Here is a 21,080-nt window from a genome sequence, read left to right on the forward strand (position 1 = left end):
TCTCTCTGCTCCTCCATCTTTTACTCTCTTCTTTTCCTTCCTCCACTGACCACCAACTCTTTCCCACCACTGGGGAATCCTCCAGCCTTGAAGGTATGAACTCTCAGCCCCTAGCTCCAGTAAAGATATAGTAGCTGTATCCTTATCTTCTACCACAGTGTAGATTGTTTTTTTTCTGTCCAAACCTAAAATATAATTTCAAAGATTCTGTCTAAGAAAAGGTCAGATTATCTCTCCCTTGATCTATTACCAACTGTGATCCCACACTGAGGATGTTTTACAAAACAAGGAGAATCACAGTAAAACCTCAACTTACTTTTAACATGGATTTATATTGCTGGACTCTACATAGGTGTTAAAATTGAAGATTTCTCTTTTTTTTTTTACTTTTTGTCTTTATGTCTACATGTAAAGTTGGTCTTTTAGTCATAGCTCAGTTATGAAGTTCCTCTGCACCGCAGTCTCTGTCCTGTTCTACTGATGTTGTGTGACTACACACACACATACAACTCCACAAAACCACTAGTCAACACTGTGCCTCTTTGTTGACCACTTGTTCATCTGTTATTACAGGACTTTGCAGTAATATATTTACAACAGATACAGACACACACAAACTAGTGACTGGTGACTTGTAAAGCAGTTGTTTTCTGTGTACTGAATCATTAGACTCATCGCGGTTCGTCTCTCGCGATCGCCACTTTCAGCAGTGCTGTTGCTAAATACTCCTCCGTTAAATGTTGAGATTTAATGTTGGAAATTAACGCAAGTTTTCAGGATTTTTAAATCTTTTTAACTGATCTAAAGTCCGGTATTGTTCGGCTTGATTTGGACGTCGCGCTCTGGAACTGTGTTGTGTAAAAGCGCCATGAGTTGACAAGTCATAGTTGCCAGTTGTGACTTAATCCCACTCTGCGAGTGCTAGAGCAGACATCCAGTAAGAGCAAGTGCCAAAAAAGAGGAAGGACCTGATGTCCGTCAATGACAACCTTGTGGAAAAAAATTTTTTTTTACCAGAGCAGATCAAAGTATCATCTACACAACACATTTACAAGCATGATACAAAATACATCCAGCCAGTAATTGATTAGTAGACCCCTTCTTGGAATTAGCTGACCACTATGAAAAAGGTTTTGAATGCCCAAGTAGTTTCTGCTATATTCATGCTGAACAGGTGGTTCATTTTTTTTACAGCAGGCGGGCAGTGAGGGCGAGTTGTGCCAGGCTGACAGTCTGGGCTCAGCGGGCAGCACCAGCACACTTGCGTCCTCCGTCATCGAGGTGGATGCTGAACGTGCTGAACTGTCCCTAACACCGCAGCTACGACGGAATCAGGAGCAGGAGGTACTTAACTATGGTGTGATGGGAGAAAAGCCCTGGTTGGACCTGATTGAGTTTCATTGTCTCAGCAGTGTGACAATGTAACAAATTCAAAAGATTATTTGACCAAAACTTTGAAAGATATTTTTTTTATTTTTTTATTCTGACGATCAGGACGAGGAAGAAGAGGAGATGGCCCCTCTAATCCCTCCTCCCACTCTTTCAATCACTGAGGAGATCCTTGAGTTCATCAACCAGAGCAGAGCCAGGGAGGGCCTCAGCACCATTCACAACAATGCCACAGTGAGAATACTCAATGAGTAACATAAAATACTCAAATTCAGTTTGTGTTCATCTAGATGTCTAATAGGACAGAACTTACAACCTGATTCACCAAAGAAAAAGCTTTACTAATGTACCAATGGTCACTTCCCTACAGGGTCTGTTATACTAATGCTGTTATTAATTCTTCTTCATTCGTACTATCATTCTGTGAACAGATCTTGGATCAGCTCAAAGAGAGTCAGTCTCCAACCAGCCAGAACTTCACCTCCCCCCTTCCACCAGTCGCTTGCCTCACCAGCCCTGAAGAAAGACCTGTGAGGCAACAGGAGGAGGAAGTTGCAGAGATGGAGGATGTTAGCATAGTCCAGGGTCTCAGCACAGAAAATGAGACAACAACAAATGAGATCAAAGAAAGTCAAAATGCAACATGTGAAGTGGAAAAAGGAGTGGAAGAAAATCGAGAGAACCAAGAAGAAGGGGTACAGAAAGAGATAGAAGAAAGTAAAACAAGGGATGAAGTGGAGGGAGAAGGTATTATCACTGCCCCAACATCAGACTTCATCTCAGCTGAGGAAGAACAAGAGAATAGCAACAGCTGTGATATACTCAAGGAAGAGGAGATCCCTGAGGTCACAACTCACGACCGAAATCCAGATCTCATTCTCTGCCCTACCAAGAACAGCCTTCCACCTTCGAGAGGCTCCCACCTCACTAAGCGAGACAAGAAGATCATTGAAAAAATACGTAGTTACTATGAAGCAGCAGCTGAGGCTGAAGAGGATAAGGTGGAGGAAGAAGAAGAACAAGGAGAAGGAGTGCCATCAAGAAGAAGGAACAGTTTCTCACAAATCCCATCTGGCTTAGTGAAGGAGTCTGTGTCACGCTTTGATGTGAGTGGTCATCAGGAAGAGACCGAGAGTGGGCAATCCAAAGAGAATGATCTCTATTCTCACACTACCCCGATCTGTTCCCCAAATCCACTATCAGGTGACACGGAGAATGATAGATGTGCACATAAACCGATCAGCTCACCGGATTTTGATGAAGAAAGTCAAATGAAGACATCAGCCTATGCCACAATGCAGGAAGAGGATACTGATACACAGAATCCGCATTTAGACCAAAACAGGCCTGTTGGAGAAGAGACAACAATTGAGGATCAAAATGGAAACATCTGCAAAGAACCATTGGAGGAAAGACTAAAGGAACAGGAGGAAGAAAAGATGAGTAGTGTGGTTACTGGGGAGCAAGGTGGACAACCGCAGCAAGGCGAGGGACTGTCTTCATCCAAATATCCCACGAACATAGATGAAACCACCGAAACATGTACTGAAAACCAAGCTGACGAGAATGATCATGAACCAGACCAAGTAAAACAAAAGAGAAGCTTCACAGTATCCGCATCTCAGTCACTCACAGAACAATCTCAAAACATCGAGACTAAAAGTCAGTCCACTGGGACAACCAACAAGAACAGAGACCTGACCAAGACCAGTAAGGACATTGAAGGCCTTCCTAGCCAGATAAATGTTGGTCGATGGTCCCGACACTCAAAGATTGTTACTGCAAACCGTGCCTTGTTTGAGGGCATGGGGTCAGACATAGCAGGTATTGGGTTATTTGAGTCCAGTCCAGCAGTGGACACTGTGCTCATTGAAAACTCTGAACGTATTCTGAGCAAGGTCCAAACACTGGCGCGGATGTACGGCGCTAAACACAGCACCATGAAGGTCCCACTGCATCAGAAACGAGCCTATGGTGCATGGAACCAGTCATTGGGTTCATCTCGACCATCTAGCCATTCGCCTCAGCTTCAGACTAGAAGCCAGTCACAAGTTCATTCTCAAACTCAAAACCAAATCCCAGCTAAACACTGGCAGCAAGTGCAACACCAAATGGAAATCAGTCAATCTGATATCTGCACAGAAGGCAAACCAGGACCCCATGGTCCCTCTGAGACCAAAGTTCACAGCCAAACCACAACACAAATTAGACAGCAATATCAGAAACAGACTAAAAGCCAGATGGGGAGTCAGACACAAACTCATTTCCAAAGCCAGACCCAGACCATGACCTGGGAGAACCAGAGGATTCAGGAAGAGAGTCAGCTCATGAGATCCGACAGCCTGACAGATGGTACGTTGGGCCCTAAGCTTGTTGGACATATGTCTTTTTTAATTGTGTACAACATTCTGACTCTGGGTATGTCCGCATACTGCTGTCTGCAGTATATGCCTGCTGCCCATACTACTCACTACCCATTTTTTTAGCACCTAAATAACACTTGAAACATTTTGTGTGGATGTAGATAACTTCCAATATGCTTGTTTGGATGTGGATTGTTTTTATCCTAAAATGCCTTTTTCAAATAAAAACATAGTACTATGGATGTGGTCTCTGACTGACCCTCTGCTATATGGCTGTGGTCTTTATAATCTGTTGTTTTGTGTTTTTGTCCTCTAGAATTCCAAGAGACAGTGACGACCCCCTGTGAACCTCTGTTGTTTGGTCATGCATTTGCCAAAGAGCCGCTAACTCCAGCCTATCACCAGCAGGCAAACAAATTCACCCTCTCCAGGCCCAGGGACTTCATCTCTGCCGGGGGCTGCAGATCAGGTGTTAGCTCCCAGATGAACTCTGGAGAAAATCCATCGACCGCAATAAGAGAACAATCATCCAGTGAAATCCAGGCTAACACCTACATCCCAGGCCACTGCTCCACTGAAAGAGCTGTAGCTTCTACAGCACCCAGGCATCACCTCAGTGCACAAACTGAAGATCAGCACACTACTACTGACAACACTTCAACCCTGACCTTGGGTTGTAAGGTCGCTGACTTCATGGATATATGTTCTTCTCCAGGGGGCAACAAAGCCTTAAATCAGGATGTAGAGGTTTATGTGGATACTGAAGGGACAAACAGAAAAGACGGGTGAGTGGACAACATTTACTCATGAATGGTATATTAAAATAATGTACCTTCCCTCATCAAAGTGAAGGATTTTTTGAAAATGCTACACTGAACAAATCAGTTTATCAGCAGTGAACAGAGTAAAGTTCACTCTTGCTAGAGTTGGTATGTCCGTTTATAATCAGTCGTGGCAAAGCACTTCAAACTTTAAGTATGAATCATGAAACAAACTGAAATTTCAACTTTCAACCACTTTTAAAGTGTGAACTGGCACAACACTAGTGGCTTGTGAATGTGCCATGATCAGAGCAACAGAGATCTGTTTTCCTGTGTCATTCTGACCCATGGACCCTTACATTTTAATGTGTTATATCAAATTGTTCAATTGTTTATTTAACCGTAGGAATCTTGTCCAGTGGCTTCATTTTAGTCATGATTTATATTCAATAGATTCTGTCTTCTCCTGATTTTCAGCAGGTCAAAGCAGAGCAGAGATGCTGGACATCCTGTTTATTCAGAAGAAGACACACTATGTGGAAACATCATGACCCAGCCTGCACACAGATATAAGCAGGATACACCAACTACACAAAATGCATCAACCAAAGATGTGCATAGTGTTCCAGCACACCCTGAATATTTGGTTTGCTCAAAGGACATGGATGGTGAGGCATCCCCAGGAGAGATGGTTCTGATAGTGGAATGTACACAGAGCCAGTCTCCTGCAGAGCCTCACCTAGGAGAGCAGTCCCACCTGGAGGAAGGAGGTGCCACCAACAGGTCCAGGGCCTCTGGATGGCCAATGAAAGATGAGGCAATGCATGATCCAACTTCTTCATCACAAACCAAGATGGCTCTACAGGGCTCAACTGTGATCTTTTCAGAGGAGCCGCCTTACCTGAGATCATCAAAAGAACTGCCCTCACCCCTGAGTCTACCTTTTCATGTGAACCTTGACCCCTCTCAGACTTCTGGTCACCCATTCACAAATTATCAGAAAGCAAGAGCAATGACAACACAAAGGCCATCAGTTCAATATTCAGAATCAAACTTCCCTCAACAGCACTCTCCATCATCGCAGTCTATAGACTCTCTTCCAACATTCACCAGCCAGAGGCCACCAGACCTACCCACCAGTATGGGTAAACGTGGACTGTCTAACATTGTGACTGTCAACAACACCACTCCAAAAGAATATAGGTATGTCTGTGGCAGATTAAATTATAATAATTACTGTGAGCTAATCATAGCAAGTTCTTAATAGTTTTTAAGCCTATGAAAAATCTATGGTGTACCACACCTGCTTTTTAATTGACCTATGAATATGCTCCACCCCCTTGGCTCAGGTGGACAAAGTTCACAAAGTGGTCAGTACATTAGCTGGATAGACCAGATTTGTTTTTTATCTTAAACACAAGTTATGATGACTAAATACCAAAGGTAAGACATGGTGTTTATAACCATGTTAGAAGAGGATGTTGTTTTTGCTGTTTGTCAGTGCTTTGTAAGAGATTAAAAAGAGAATATGAATTCAAATTAATTTTATGAATGCATGAACATCATTCCCATTTTTCCACTTGCAAGTTTATATAAAGCCATACTCTCTAATGCTTACTGGTTGGAGCTCAGAAATGTTTTTTAAATATCAACATCTAAACGTCCTAATATTACTCCTCTCATGCCCTTGGTTTATTCATCTTATAATCTTCTGATAAAGTGCAGAAATATAAGCTTCATCAAGCTGCTATCTGGCTGACTTATTGATTAATGTTGAGTTTAGTTCACTTTATTTTAATAGAATTAGCTACTAGTTAATTTCCACTCGAAATACAGAATATAAATACACAGATACAAGTGCATGCAACACACACACACACACACACAGGTTAAAACAGGCCAATTGTGAGCATTGGCTTGTAACCAGCAGGGATTTTGCCTCCAGCCACATCATGGTCCACTGCACTTTATGTGTGCTAATGTGAAGTATCTGTCAACTTACTGGAAAACTGGCTGCCAAAATCGCACCTTAGTAAATTAGTGTTCTGAAAAGCTGCCTTAACTGTGTGTACTCTCATACTCTTATGTGTGATATAACTCAATGTAAAGCTTGTTTTGATCTTTGATTTTCTGTCATATCCAGGGAACAAGACCAGCAGGACTTGGGATCTCCTAATAACCTGACCCTTTTCAGTCTAACACCTCAGTCAGACACCTGCCCACCTTCCAGACCCTTAACAGAAACAGTCAGCCTTGTGGAGCAACCAAAGCCAGTGATGGCCACCTCTAGCCAGGAGACAGAACTCAACCCAGCCCCCTCAGCTTTCAGACCAAGGCTCAGACACCACTCTCCTTCTCCTGTTAGGGCTTGTCCTTCCTCTTCCTACTCTTTCCAAGCACCTCCTTGCCCTTCACCGTTCAGGGTTATTCCAGCATTTTCTCCAACCACTGTATCTGTGGAAGGCTTCACTTCCCCAAACACTGTCTTTGGGGCTCTTTCTTGTTTATCCCCTACCCCCTCTTCTGACAGGGTGTCCTCAGTGAGACACCCACCTGTCTCTTCTCCTACACATCACACTACTTTCACCCCATCCTCTTCTTCTTCAGCGAGGTCTTCATCAGGAAGAGCAGGTCTTCCTTGTTCCCCTACACCATCTTCCTGCTCTTCCTCCATTGCTTCTTCCTCTGTTTTTACCAGATCCTTAGCTGCCTCCTGTATCAGTCAGTCCATCAGTCAGACTATGGCAAAACAGAATGCTGTCCAGCAACAAGCCCCACCCATAAAGTCAGTAAGTCACAGCCCCTCCTCCACTCCACTCTTACCCTCATCTAATCTACGACGGCGTTCCCCCTCCCCAAAACTCACGTCCAATCAGCAGAGCTGCAGTACACCTGCTTATGTCCAGCTAGGGTGCACTATGGATGGGTACCAACATCCAAGGTGTTCACCGTCCTCTCTCCAGTCCTCTTATCCCTCTCTGTCACTTGCTCAATCACCTCCTTCCTCTCTTTCGCATCGCTCCCCCTCCCCATGTATGAGTTTGGCCCATCATCAGTCTTCTTCGCCTCCCCCCCGACCGTCATTCCTTCATTCCAAAAATGACTCACCACAGAATTCAAACAACAACAACAACAACAATAGGTTCACTGGTTTAACCACTGCATTCAGCAATGAAAACAATAAGAGCAATTGTTTCATTAATGGTGCTGTTAGTAACAGGGGATGGGCAAGAAGTCCACAGAACATGCCAGAAGCCAATAGTGGCACTAATGGCGTAGGAATGCAAAAAACTCATGATCCTCTCTGCTTGGGGTCTCACAATCGCGTAGCTCGGCCTTTTTCTGCATCTGAGCCCAATTCACGAGTTCAGTCCCCAACACCTTCCTCGACCCCGGCTGCATTTACCCGCCTCTGCTCTCCTCCTCTCCAACATAATTATACCTCCCCAATGGCAAACAAACCTCCCCACCCACGGAGTGCAAGGGCAGGAGGTGCAAGTGCCAATAATCCCCTTGGTCTCACATTAGAGTTATCCACAGCCTCTTCAGCAAGTTCAGCATTTGTGCCGTCCTCCTCTTGTCTGAGCCCTCGTATTCTCTCCCCACCACCCATTGGTGTGTCAGCAAACATGTGGACAAATAATGTTGCAGCACCGCAACCTAGTAAAGCTAGATTTCCTCCATCTTCCTTTTCTTCCTCCCTAAGCCCACCAACAGTGGAGGCAGCCTCTTTTCCTTCTTCCTCTTTGGTTCAACTGCGAAGTTGTGGAGCCTCCACCCTTTCCCGACCCCATCCTACTACCCCCCAAACACTCCATAGGTCTTTCTCCTCCAACTTGGCTGACAGACCACCAAGCCCAGCCCGGAGCAACTCTACTGGACTGCGCCGCTCATGGACAGAGAGCCATCATAGGTCCTTTGCTTTAAGTGGAAGTGGTCAAGGGCCCTGTGACCAGCAGGAGTCTTGTCCAACCAGTCCAAGGAGTGGATGGTCCTCGTATAACAGCTCACCATCCTGCCTCAGTCCTCGAGCTGGGCTTCAATCACCCCTCTCACCTGGCAAGCTTACATCAGGAAAGGGCACGCTTGGCGGGCAGCATTTCACCAGTGTGCCCTGGCCTGATGTACAAGAGCTTTCCAACAAATATAATGGGGCTGATGGCCTTGATACAAGTGATGCTTCCACTATCATTGCCTCATCTCCTTCTCTTTCCCCAGTCTCTCATTCTTTTCTGTACCCTGCGGCTCCATCAGACAGTCAGACAGACTGGGGAGACCCAGAGGTAGAAGAGGGTAACTGTCGTAACCAGCTCATCTGCGCCTATGTTGCCCGGCCCCTCCATGAACAAAAACTCTCCTCTTCTTGCCTGACCCTGTCCTCCTCAGGCATGACATCTCCTCCACCTACCTCCTTTGAGCACCTGAACTACCCATTCCAAGTTCAACCACAACCTCAGGTCCAAATTCCCAGCAAAACACCGCCTGCATCCTCAAACCACTCCCCCTTGCCCTCAAGTTCACCATCCTTACCTTTTTCCATTTCATCTCCCATGAAACCAGGGAACCAGAAGACCAGCTATGCTACCACAGTCAATCTCCAGATTGCTGGGAGTGGCAGAATAACCTCTTTCAGCACCCCCCAAGTTAGCCTGACCCAAACACTGCAAGGTGGAGCCAGTGGGGGAGGCCCAGTACAAGGGCAGATGGTGAGGAGAGTAAGCATTAATGGACTTTCCCACCTTCCTCCCCCTCTTCATTAGAAATATCAGATAAAGGAAAGGAGGCCTCTGACTTTCATGGCCAAATAAAACAAGGAGGCTTAAAAGATGAGGTGATGAAAATGGAAAAGACATTAGTAAAGACATGCACTTTGAGACTGTGGAGACAAAGTAAGCATCGCACGTTGTTGTATAACTGCTGCTCATACTCAGTGGTCCTGAAGGTTGGATTTATTCACTTGTTGGACTTGAACCACTGTTTGAGCTATTAAAAAATATCCACAAATCCATATTGAAAAATTGACGTTTTTAAATGTCAAAACATGACGTAATCTGACCCGAGAACAAGTTTACATCTGAGGAATATAATATCATGGATTTGAAAGCTAGATGCTTTGTTGCCTTCACATAATGGTTTCTGAAGATTTCATCCCGGGACTGTGGATGCCAGTGGAAATCCTATAAAGATCCTAATGTTGTAAAGAGATAAGAGTTACTGTATGAAACCATCATTGGAAATATATCAGTTAGCTTTGATCTTGTTCTGTGAGAAGCCAAAACCCTGAATGTCCAGAGCTGCATGTAAAGAATTTAAAGATGTGGAAATCTGGATCGGAAAGCTGGTCTCACATCTGTTCATTGGACAGTTTACTTTCTGACTTTTTTTGTAAAAGCCTGTTAAAAGGGATAGTTGAGCTGTTTGAAATGTGGTTGTGTGAGGCACTGACACAGATCTGGAACTAATATCTGTCCTCAGTGTTCCAATCTCATGTGGACAGCATTAAGGACAAATTGCAGCCTGGATGCATCTTTTGTGACCACATGAGATAGGACAGTCCTTCCTGACCCTCCCATTTATCCGGGCTTGGGACTGGCACTAGTAGTACACTGGATGTGTGCCTGCTTGTCTCTTGCTGAAATCCCAAAGAGGCAACGTCAACATTGACTGTATGTCAGTACCTCATACAACCACACAACAGAATGAGATACGGAGTGAAACCTGCAAACAGACACTTTGAAGGTCCAACGTCCATCCAGTGCTGATGCAATCATAGTTACTTAATGTATTATTATTGTTGTTTGTTTATGTTTTTATCTGATTATCTGAGGTCAGTCTTTAAGATTTGTGATAGCAGTGTTTTGTTTTTATTAATCTTTCATTATTTTTATAATTATTTTTATTTTATTGTTTATTTATGAAGTTAGTCTTATTATCTTTGGCACTTAATATCCTTAACAAAATTTTGGTATTTTGCACAGTGTCCTTTGCGAGTGCATGTGAGTGTGTGTCTGCGTTTGTGTGTGCGTGCGCGTGTGTCAGTCAGTTTCAAATGACGTGTCTGCCAAGTTGTTTTTCTTCAGACCAAGCCAATATCTGTGTTTTTTTTCTCACAATTGTTTCTCTTGGTGCCAATGTTCGTTAGAGTTGTTACAGGATGTGATCAAAAATTTCCCAGACATCAAGCCAAATGCTGTCAACGGTGGTTTTAGCAAGTGTTCACACTGTACCTGAACCTCTTAAGTAAGAGACCCACTTGTAAATGAAACTCAGCAGTCTTGTTTTATTGATATCCTGACAACTGCAGGTTTAAATGACAACAAAAAACAAACAACAAAAAACAACAATTTATATAGAATACCTATGTTTAAAATAAACAGATTTTGCTGTTTTACTTTTATTGGATTAAAGAGTAATGTTTTTGTTGACCTATATGTCTGCCCCGACCTCCCAATAGCTTCTTTCAGACCTGCACTGAAGTCCACATGAGTGGCTGTATGTGAGGATGCAGATTTCACCTTCCAGCTCCCTAGTCAGATGTCCAGATAATATCTGAGTGAATGCCTGTGAGAACAAAGCAGGAAAAGTTTCAGATAATTCCCGGCAAATAAGTAGGCAAACATCCTTCCTCTCCACCTCTCGTCTTGAGTGTTCTGCTATTGTGAACACATCCAACCTAGACTTTCTCCCGCTTCGTTCTCTTTGTATGTAAACAGTAATCTCAAGAAAATGTCCAGACTAATTTTTCTGAACTTGATGTTTTCTCCTTCAGCCCCGTCATAATTATACGTCCACAAGAGGTCACTGTCACTCAGTAAACCCAAAAGAGTGGAATTGGCCATGGCAGAAAATGCTGCTGTGACGATGGAAATTATGAAAATGTTGGAAGGAGGTTGTGACCGAAAAGTGATGTGAGGAGCAAAAACAAGAATGGAACAAGAATGGAAAATAGTATTGTGAATGTTGACTTACCATTCACACTAATTAGAAATGCGTGGAAGTATAAGATGAAAACCACCAGTGAGATGTGAGGGATTCGGTGTAGTGCTGGTAACTTGTTTGGACTTGTGTTTTTGGGACTTGATGAAATGGAAATATGAACTAAGTCATCACCAGTGACATGTATGAAAAATAAAGGTGTGTGGTGACAAACCAAAACAAACTGATTTGTACGTTTGATGTTCTGGTCTATTGATGATGAACAATGATTTTGTCAGTGGACTCTGGTACAACAGGTTTAATAGCGCTGTGTGTCGAGTAGAGAAGAATTTATCAGGAAGTGAATGCAATTAGTGGCATCATTTCCAAAAGCCTATCCATGAAAACCTCTAAAATGACAGGAAGATTTTTATGTGTCTGATCATAAAGCGTGTGTCTGCACCTTGAATGAGTTGAGGCCCAACCTCAGTCATTTCAGGACCTTATAATTATTGCGTGAGTGAGGTTTTTTTTTAGTAAAATACAAATAAAAAACACTGTTCAATGCATGGACTAGAATTTCTATACTTCTGTACTGTGCCGCTGCAGAGTAGTTAGTTATTTGTGGATTATCAAATGTGTGCCTAAAATTGTCCAAAGGTCGATTGTTTAAGCCAATTATATTGTAATCACTATATCTACTACTGCTGTGTAAACATATGTGAATGCAGTAATAAAAGAAAAGAGGTGGGAGATGAGGAAGAGTGAAATCAAGGAGGAGGAGGAATGGGAGGAGTAAGAACATAAAACAGACAACAACAGAGAGGAATGTGACAGATGCAGAAGAAACGCAGAGGCTGAGAGCTCGTCTGTCTGACCCTCCTTCCTCCATCCAGACCAGGTTGTTTCCAGCAAATGGAAATTAAATTGGAAATTAAACTTAATCTGGTGTGAACACGGCATTCTGCAGCCACATTAAGCCACATTTCTGTGCCTTTTAAAAGACACATCCACACTTAACAAGACTTTTCATGCCAGGACTTTAACATCACATTCGGGAGAAATATCCAGGTCTGGCAGCTGAAGAAGCACTCTCAGGAACAGGACTCTGACAGTTCAGTTCAACTCCTGACATGCATTCCTGTCGCATCAAGACCTCCAAGTCCTGACTGCTGTGAACCTTCTGGACATACAAAAAAAAATCAATTTTCTGTCCATCAAGAGGATGCCATAGTGTGAGAGGCCATGTGACGCAGATGACGCTCTGCCATGTGGAGAGGGAGGTTAGCTCTCATGATTGTCATTCTGTATTTTGCCTGTCTGCTCGCCCTGAAGCCACAACCAACTAACATACTCTGCACTCAGGATACCATCAGGCAGGTCCAGCACCTCATCACAAAAACCCCAGATTTGGTATGAATTTACTTTTTTTTCCTTTCTTTCTTTCAAATCAGCAAATTCATGTTGAATTTAAAACTTTATCCTGCTCACATTTCTTTTTCACTCAGGGACGCGAACGCAGCTGCATTTGTTATATAACTGCATATTTATAGTCGTAGCTCACTCACTGGTTTATTTGGCCCAGTACATGCATGTATTCGTCAAACTTCAAGATCTGAGTGTGTGCAGAAGCAGACTGTGCTGCAGGCGATATGTTCATCTCCTTCAGAATGAGCTGCTGTTGAAGCTGCTCAATTTTATACTTTTATAAATTGAACATCTTGTAATACTCCCGACCTTCTGTTGTAGAGCACTCGTGTACCTGTTGCTTTAACCACTGAAGTGAAAGTGAAAAAAGGGGGACTGATATCATAATAATTTGTTTTAAGGAGTGTTTTATAGATCATTTGACATTGACATTGTTTTAATAATGTGACTTAGTGTATATAAGGTCAGAAGAAGATAGCCTTGAATCACCAAACACTTTGTGTAGTTGAATTAAATTGAGTCAAATTTCATTTAATTAGGAATTGATGCAATGGGCTACATTTAAAATACTTTTTTAAAATTAGAAAAAAAGAAATGAATCAGGGAACTTCGGAGAGCATAGTCAGGTGTCAGCGTGGTCTGGTAACCTTCGGCACTGTTCGGCTTGATTTCTGCCCACAAGCTCCGGAGTACAGCCTCCTACTCCACAGACTACAGCGGCAGCGGTCTATGATGCCGCGCACGATCAGCGGCGCTGTCCCTAAATACACCACTCCTCCACTCCACTAAAAGACTTCAATATCCCTGGTAGTTGTTGGAGATGAACCCACGTTTTTAGGATTGTTAAGTAGTTTTAAGTGATCTACAGTTCGGCGCTGTTCGGCTTGATTTGTGTGTTGGACGTCTCTTCCTGTGACGGGACTCTGGCCAGTAAGCGGAGCAGGTACTACCTGGTACCAGGTACTGTGCTAGTGGAAACGCTATTTAAACCGTGGCGTGGCGAGGCGAGGCGAGTGCAGCTCGTGTCCTCGCAAAGGACAGCTGTCAAACGATGCAAACGAGAGCAAACTTGGCTGAGGCCGTAGACATTGTGCAATGGTTTTAAGCTGTTAATGATTTATTGTTATACCACACGTTCCATGTACAATTTAATGAGACTAACAGCATGTTTTGTTTATCTGCAGCAGTTTTTTATTGCTTTATAAGGGCGCTAGATTGTAAGACTAATTTCCCTGTAGGACTAAGAAATTAGTTATTGATTAATGGCTGTTCAGGTCAGAGAGAGCAGAACATGCCTGATGCCTGGTGCAGGAGCCAACTTTCAGACGTTAACAGAGGAAGAGTTGCTGTTGTTGAAGTCGTTAAAATAAAATACAGACAACAAGGAGAACAGACTTGTCCGAGAGCTCTGTTTGTGACAGTTTAGGTTATAAGTAAAATATGTACAACTTCAAAATGACTACTGCAACTGGAGTACACATGGCATACATTAAGTCATAGGGCAGCAAGGGAACACAGGTACTAACACAAAGTCAGTGTCTTGCATACAGCTGTTTGCAGGCACAAAAAAAGGCTCCCTTAATAAACATTAGCATGAATTAATCATACCTCAAGAATAGGTTAGACAGCCTTTTCCATTAGGAACCTTACATTTGTAATGCTTTGTAATCCACTCACTATCCTGCACCAAAGTCCAATGTCCAATCAAACTTTAGTCAATCTATGTCACCTGGGTAATAATAAATAATAACTTACTGATGGAGGCAGAGGTCGACCAACAACTCCTATGTGTTGTTTTGGGTATTATTGACTGTCCATAACGATGTCAAATCATCTGAGTCACCTCATCGTGGCTGGCTGCAGTTTAGATCACCAACTGAAAACAAAATCACATTAAATAAATGTTTATGTCTGACTTTCTCTCTCCCCCCGCAGGTGCAGTTGGGCTGCAAACTGTACACACCCACCCCCCAAGACTACCAGGTAAACACCTGTGTTGCAGTCAAGTCCTCATTGGTCTGCAAGTCTGCACTTGAGTCAATGAAAGTTGCTGCCATTTCACTTTGGAAGTGTGCCCCTCAGAATCTAAATTGTTTTACATTTAATACAAACAATGCAGTAAATTCACAAAAACTAGTCAAAAGACACTGTAAACATTGCATTTCAAAAACACAAGATCTGCCAGCATGGAACTACGCCATCTTACATGGTGAGGCCTCATCGAAATGAATCAGTGACTTTAGGATGTAACTGGAATCAAGAATATAGGTGTGGCAATCTCATAAATCAACAATTGACAGTGTTTTGGAGACTTAATTTTAAAAACACTGGAACTTCTGTCTTCTTACGTGTCCCTGTGGCAAGACAAATAACTCAACAGTTGCTCCTGAGGACTGTACCGGCTGCCTGTGAATAAGTCCAACAGCTGTGTAATAGAACATGTATGAATGTCAATGGATGGGTGTACTGTAGTGTACAGTGTTTTGAGTGGACGTCAACACTAAAGGTAAAGTGTTACAGACTATTTACTACGGAGGAGCATGTGAATCTGCTCGTGCACAAAATGGAAAATGACTAATATACCTGGGCCACACGGTCGGTGTAGTGGCTGGCACTCTTGCCTCTTGTCCCAGGTTCGTGACCCGGTCGGAACGAGGTCTGTTCTGATTCCGAAATGTGTCCTCACACCATAATAAAGATGTACACACACACAAATGTCATCACTTCAATAAAAGCTCTGTCTCTCTCCAGCAGAATTGTCCCAGCTCCACCTTCAGGTGTTTTGCTGATGAAATCAAAGTCCTCAATAAGGAGTGGGAGTGGATAACTGTGAAGAAACGAGGAATCAAACTCAACATGATACTGGAGAGACTGGCGGCGTCCTTCAACCAGGTGAAAGGGTGACCACAGATTCATGACAATACACACACTTAAAGATTGAAATATTTAAAACATAGGTCATTTCTCTTTCATACTTCCATATTATGACTGCTGCTTATTTTTTTTATCAAATGGGGCCAGTGATGTCATTTTTTTTCCCACTTTGTTCCACCCTGGTTCTGTTAAGCACTGATGGCATGCTGTGCCCAAGCATGTAGAGTTCAGCCCACTGTATCCTGTTAAATAAAAGTTACACACACACAAAGCACAATGGTAGAATGCCAAGCTCCAGGTGCTGGTATGTTAAACATAATGACATGTTTCCACTGGCTCTACTCGCCTTGCCTTGGCATGGTGTGGTTAAGTTTTGTTTCCAATAGCATAGTACCTGGTAAGCGCACTGAGTAGGCACTATGCGTGACGTCTCCAGACTGCCAGCCACTGATTGGTCAGAGTGCTGTCACAGTAAGAGACCGCCGACAAAGAAATCAAGCCGAACAATGCCGAACTGTATATAAATTAAAACTACTTAACAATCCTCAAACGTGGGTTAATCTCCAACAATTCATGGGGATTGTGTGTAATTGTGTGTAAAACGAAGTCACCGCAGTTTCATGCAGCCGTGCAGTGATGACTCCGCCCACGTTGAGTAGGTACTTTTTTTGTAGTGGAGATGCAACCTAAACCGTGCCGACGTGAGGCGACCCGGGACCATAGTGGAAAAGGGCCATAAGTGGTTAAGTTAAGGTTAAGGGTAAGTCCTGGTTAAGTCCTCGTTAAGTCCTGCTGCACCGATCACTGACCCTAGTTAGCAGCTTAACAGCTCTTTGCACCAAATTATTTATTGTCTGTATTGTCTTTTTCAAAATAAACCCAGAGAAAAAAAGACACTGTGGATGTGCACAAATAGGAACTGGAAAACATGCATTTAAAAAACAGAGCGGTCATGGATCCTTGTCGTTAAACTCCGATTATTTGTGTGTGTGTGTGTGTGTGTGTGTTGTCCACAGATGGAGACCGGGTGTCGTCAGTGTGAACTCCTGAAAGAGCAAACTGCAGAGACATTCCTCAGTAATCTGAGTACTGTTCTCATGATGATGAACAGCCAGTACTGCCCATCCCCCTCCCTCCCTCCCAAACTCCCCACCAGACACACACACATGGACACACTAGAGTGAAACAATGGTTGTTTATCAGAAACAAACAGTCTCTCTTGGAGCGTCTGGTGAAGTCAGTGCTGACAATGTGTCAGAACCTCAGTACCTTTTAAAAAAAAAAAAAAAAAAAAAAATGTTATTATTTTGTAATTATTATTACCAGGGACAACAATAGCTCAGTGGTAGAGCCGCCAGGCGCAACTTAACCCCACATTGCACCCGACAGCTGCGGCGTGTGAATGGTGAGTGGTTGAAAAGGTGTATGTCATGTTGTACCTGCACTAACCACCATTCAGTGGTAAACTTCACCATAACCTCATCGGGAAGTTGGAGGGTGGGCATCATATTATGGGGGTTATTGTTGGGGTTTTCTTTTCCTTCTTGATAAGTTTAAATTTCAGTTTACCATGCATATGTCATGATACTACTGCCTTGTATAAATTGCCCTGATTTGTCTGGAGAAGAAAAAACGAATAAAAAGATTGGTATAAAAAAGAAAATGCGCTGCACATAGATGCGTTGTGTGAGTGAATGGGTGCGAATGGGTGAATGGCACAACTGTATCTCTCACTGCTGTACTGCAATTTATATCTGCTGGATGAGTGTTAGTTTCATAACAGTGGAATGTTTTATAAAATATATAGTATAATATATGCATCATGAAAAGAAGCACTAGCAATGAGTTGATTGTGGTGAATTTGTATTTTTAGTATAATTAGGAATGGGGAAAATCGTTAATATTTTTACAATAATGGCAGTGGCGCCTATTTTGTTTGTTACATAGCCTCTATATGGGCCCTAGGTCATGTTACATTAATGTTCAAGGTAGATAGGTATTCTGTGGTGACACCTTCAGCTGTCTTAGGGAATACAGTGAAGGACAAATGTGATTATGTGGAGAAAAACCACAAGTAACAGTAAGTAAGTTTTCTGGAAAGTAAACTGGGAAAATCAACACTAAAGAGGAAAGTAATGACAAATAAGATGATGAGAAAGAGAGGGAAATAGATTATGGAGACAAGACGGATAAAAGTTAGGAAATGGTGAAAGTGATGGCGGTACCAAGGTAGGGAGGAGTTATAGATATAAACGTATTATATAAATTATAATAATCTGTAAAGGTTACTGTAGTGCCACCATTACATAAGTAGAAAAAAACCTGCTCATTGTGTTACGTTTTTTTGTTTTTTGTGTATGTGTGTCCAATGGCGTCTTTGCATTAGGGTCACGGCCCCACCAGAGAGCGCTGCTGTGCAGGGGGGGATTATAAGCTTTTATAAGTTTTCCTGTGTCCAAAATGTAGTTGAGCACAAGTTAATAAATTCAACTTTGTCCCCAATGAAATGTCCGCAGTTTTCATTTGATGAACGCAATTTCCTCTGTAGGCACTTTATGTAGTGTAGTTGTGTGTGAATAGTTGGTTGTGCCTGATGCTGCGCCTCCTCCTGTGGGAAATAACTGGTTTTCTTCTTGTTTCCTGTAATGTTCTGTAAAGACAACAATTAACAGTCAAGCTGACTAGTAGTAGTAGTAGCTGACTACCGCACACGTATGGAAACTGTTTTTGCAGCTCATTCCGGCATCGACGCAGACAATGAGGCATGCGATCACCTTGGCCTCAAGGATCGTGTCATGGCTACATGTGGTGGATGGGAAACTGGACAATAGCGAATATCTGGACACACGTTCTGCACGCTGAACGAAATAAGGTTTTACATTCAACAGATGGTTAAATGAACAATTTGGTCCCTGGGATGAAATGATTGTTCATGTGTGTATCCCTGTGCTAATTGTGTTTTGTATAACTTGTTGTTGTATTTTTTTGTGTGCATTGGTGTATAGGTGGAGTACTTGGAGGTGACAAAACACCATTGTATGTGAAAATATCTTGTGAACCAAGTAAGGATTGTGAATCGAAATTTGTGTCACATTTCAGAATGGGCTTCAGGGAACCCATATAGTGAGAGTGATTCAGATGAAGAGATAGTATGAATAGAATTGTTTTGTTTTGGGGTTTTTTTTGGTGTTGTTTTATTTTTTTCTTGTTATGTACTGAGAATTAAGAGTTAACCTATACTAATATGTTTGCAGTGTGTAATCATAGAAAGAGTTAGTTGATGAGACCATGTGATTTCCCAAAAATATGTTGACACTTTGTGTCAAAAGGGAGGAAATGTGAGAAATAACTGGTTTTCTTCTTGTTTCCTGTAATGTTCTAAGACAACAATTAACAGTCAAGCTGTGAATGAATGCTGTGGTGATTATATGATAGGGAAAAGGTCACAAAGATAGGTCAACTCCGTTTCCACTCGGTGGGGCACAGCTGAGATAGCCCTGCGCACTTCAGTTACGGCAGTGGGGCCCACTTCATATTGGCTGATTTGAAGCAAGGGCATGCACTGCACAGGTCTTGCTTCATTCATTCATTGCATGATGAATCGAGTTGATTACCTAGCTAGTGTGCCGCTGTGTGTCACCATTGTTTGCCACAGTGTCATTTTGTGTTATGAAATCAGTTTGATACAACACAATGTTTGTCAAGATGTCACTAAATCAAAAAATAAATATAAAATGTAAAAGGCAATGAGCAGAAACACAATAAATTGTGTCAAATTAATTTGAATGAATCAATTGTTTCTGCTTACTTTTGTAGGTAAAAGTTGGTGTCTAACAACATGTTAAAACATGCAGACATGAATTGGACACTCTAAACTGACCATAGGTGTGAGTGAATGGTTGTTTGTCTCTTTATGTTAGCCCCCAATGGACTGGTGACCTTTTGCCCTTTCACAACTGGGATTGGCACCAGGCCCCACAACCCTCATATGGAGGCTAAAGTGGTAGACAATGGATAGATGGATGGTTTGAGGAGCCATCTACAGGCTGCCTGTGAGACCAGCCCCTGGGCCAAAAAAGAAAAAAAGTCACACCAGGCCTTATTGGTGTCTTATAAGTGTCTTTAAAACAGTCAGTGACGCAGTGCACCTGTGAGCTGCTTCAAACGAAAAATGAGACAAAAATCTCACCGAATCAAAGTGTATTTTAAAACAAATGGAATTTTATTTTAAAAACAAAATGAACTCAGATTTACAGACATTCGTCAGCGCATAGGCATCATCGATATTTACACGAGCAGCTGATTCTGACTTATCTCACTTCCTCTTTAAATCTGAAGGTAGAAGACACAGATGTCCTTCACTGTTCCTTTTGTGTCCACGGTGATGTCCTCAAAGAATCCAATCGTAAAATATATGAAGATATTTATTTCTGACGATGCTGCTATTTGTAAACGTATCGGTCACTGATTAGAAACGTCCAAAAGTTTTCAGTCCAAGATGAAAAAACTGTAAATGCTGACGTCACTGGAAGTGGGATGACATTTTTTTGTTGTTGATATGTTTGTTTTCTTGTTTGTTTGGCAAACTTCTCAAACTAAAGCATTATCGTCACAAATACCTGCCGCTTCATTCTTCTGTTTCAGCTGCAGCAGGTATTTTTGAGCGCGCAGCGTCAACTTCGCTTTTGCGCATGCTCAGTGGAGTCGTGGACACAGCACAGTGTCCGGGTGTCGGTACCGGTGACCTCTCCCCCATCCTCAACTCTCGGGTTTGTCCTTGTTGGGACCCATGAACTCCACCCCGTCGACCGGGATGTCTTTCTCCTTGATGGCCTTCTGTACACACCGCTGGTACTTCCGGAAGGTCTCGGTGCACGGGTCCTCGCTCCGGTCCCCCTTCAGGAACTTCTCGGCGAACCAGCGGTTAAAGCACTGGTCGTAGTCCCTCTTTAGGTCCGTACAGGACTCGCCCACGCTGTTCATGTCGCCTGAAAACAGAACACAGACGAACAGCGAAAGAAAACCCGACCTACGGATATTGTCAAACCGGCAGCGACGTCAGTAGTAGCACGCTCTGTGCTGCGTCACTAACCTTGAGGCGCTGGGTGTGATTGGCTGCGTCGAACGTACGAGAGTCACGACTTGTCAGAGATCGTATAATGTAAGAAGACAAGTTACTCTGTACAATCCCCGGTGGACCACAAACTATGGGCTCAACGTTCTGCAATCGTCACAAAAACAGACGTCTTTGTGAAGCACCCCCCCCCCAAAAAAAAATCCAACTTGCTAAGAGCCCCTTGGGAAATCCTTAAAGGGAAATCCTTAATGGAAAACATCACAGCCTCATTTG

At 42.8% G+C, this 21,080-nt stretch overlaps 2 protein-coding genes across 2 annotated transcripts; one reads left to right on the forward strand and one right to left on the reverse strand.

The window, feature by feature from the left end:
- The first annotated feature begins 12 nt into the window (after nt 1-12).
- On the forward strand, nt 13-14,839 carry LOC131462435 (mucin-12-like). Its single transcript, XM_058633660.1, has 8 exons — nt 13-93; nt 1,195-1,344; nt 1,495-1,623; nt 1,821-3,741; nt 4,069-4,537; nt 4,991-5,716; nt 6,657-12,841; nt 14,792-14,839. The coding sequence occupies exons 3-7, from the start codon at nt 1,513-1,515 to the stop codon at nt 9,271-9,273; spliced, it is 5,844 nt and encodes a 1,947-aa protein (XP_058489643.1). The 5' UTR covers nt 13-93; nt 1,195-1,344; nt 1,495-1,512; the 3' UTR covers nt 9,274-12,841; nt 14,792-14,839.
- A 5,090-nt stretch (nt 14,840-19,929) lies between these two features.
- Nucleotides 19,930-21,008, reverse strand: triap1 (TP53 regulated inhibitor of apoptosis 1). Its single transcript, XM_058633594.1, has one exon. The coding sequence runs from the start codon at nt 20,711-20,713 to the stop codon at nt 20,489-20,491; it is 225 nt and encodes a 74-aa protein (XP_058489577.1). The 5' UTR covers nt 20,714-21,008; the 3' UTR covers nt 19,930-20,488.
- Nucleotides 21,009-21,080: the final 72 nt, after the last annotated feature.

Source organism: Solea solea, chromosome 7, assembly GCF_958295425.1.
Source record: "Solea solea chromosome 7, fSolSol10.1, whole genome shotgun sequence".
NCBI classification, from domain to species: domain Eukaryota; kingdom Metazoa; phylum Chordata; class Actinopteri; order Pleuronectiformes; family Soleidae; genus Solea; species Solea solea.

Bases quoted from the DNA above. Each gene is read 5' to 3' on its own strand.
- LOC131462435 (XM_058633660.1), top strand. From the start codon at position 1,513: ATGGCCCCTCTAATCCCTCCTCCCACTCTTTCAATCACTGAGGAGATC. The intron at 4,538-4,990 runs GTGAGTGGACAA...CCTGATTTTCAG, and splicing joins GGGACAAACAGAAAAGACGG to CAGGTCAAAGCAGAGCAGAG. The intron at 5,717-6,656 runs GTATGTCTGTGG...TGTCATATCCAG, and splicing joins ACCACTCCAAAAGAATATAG to GGAACAAGACCAGCAGGACT.
- triap1 (XM_058633594.1), bottom strand. From the start codon at position 20,713: ATGAACAGCGTGGGCGAGTCCTGTACGGACCTAAAGAGGGACTACGAC.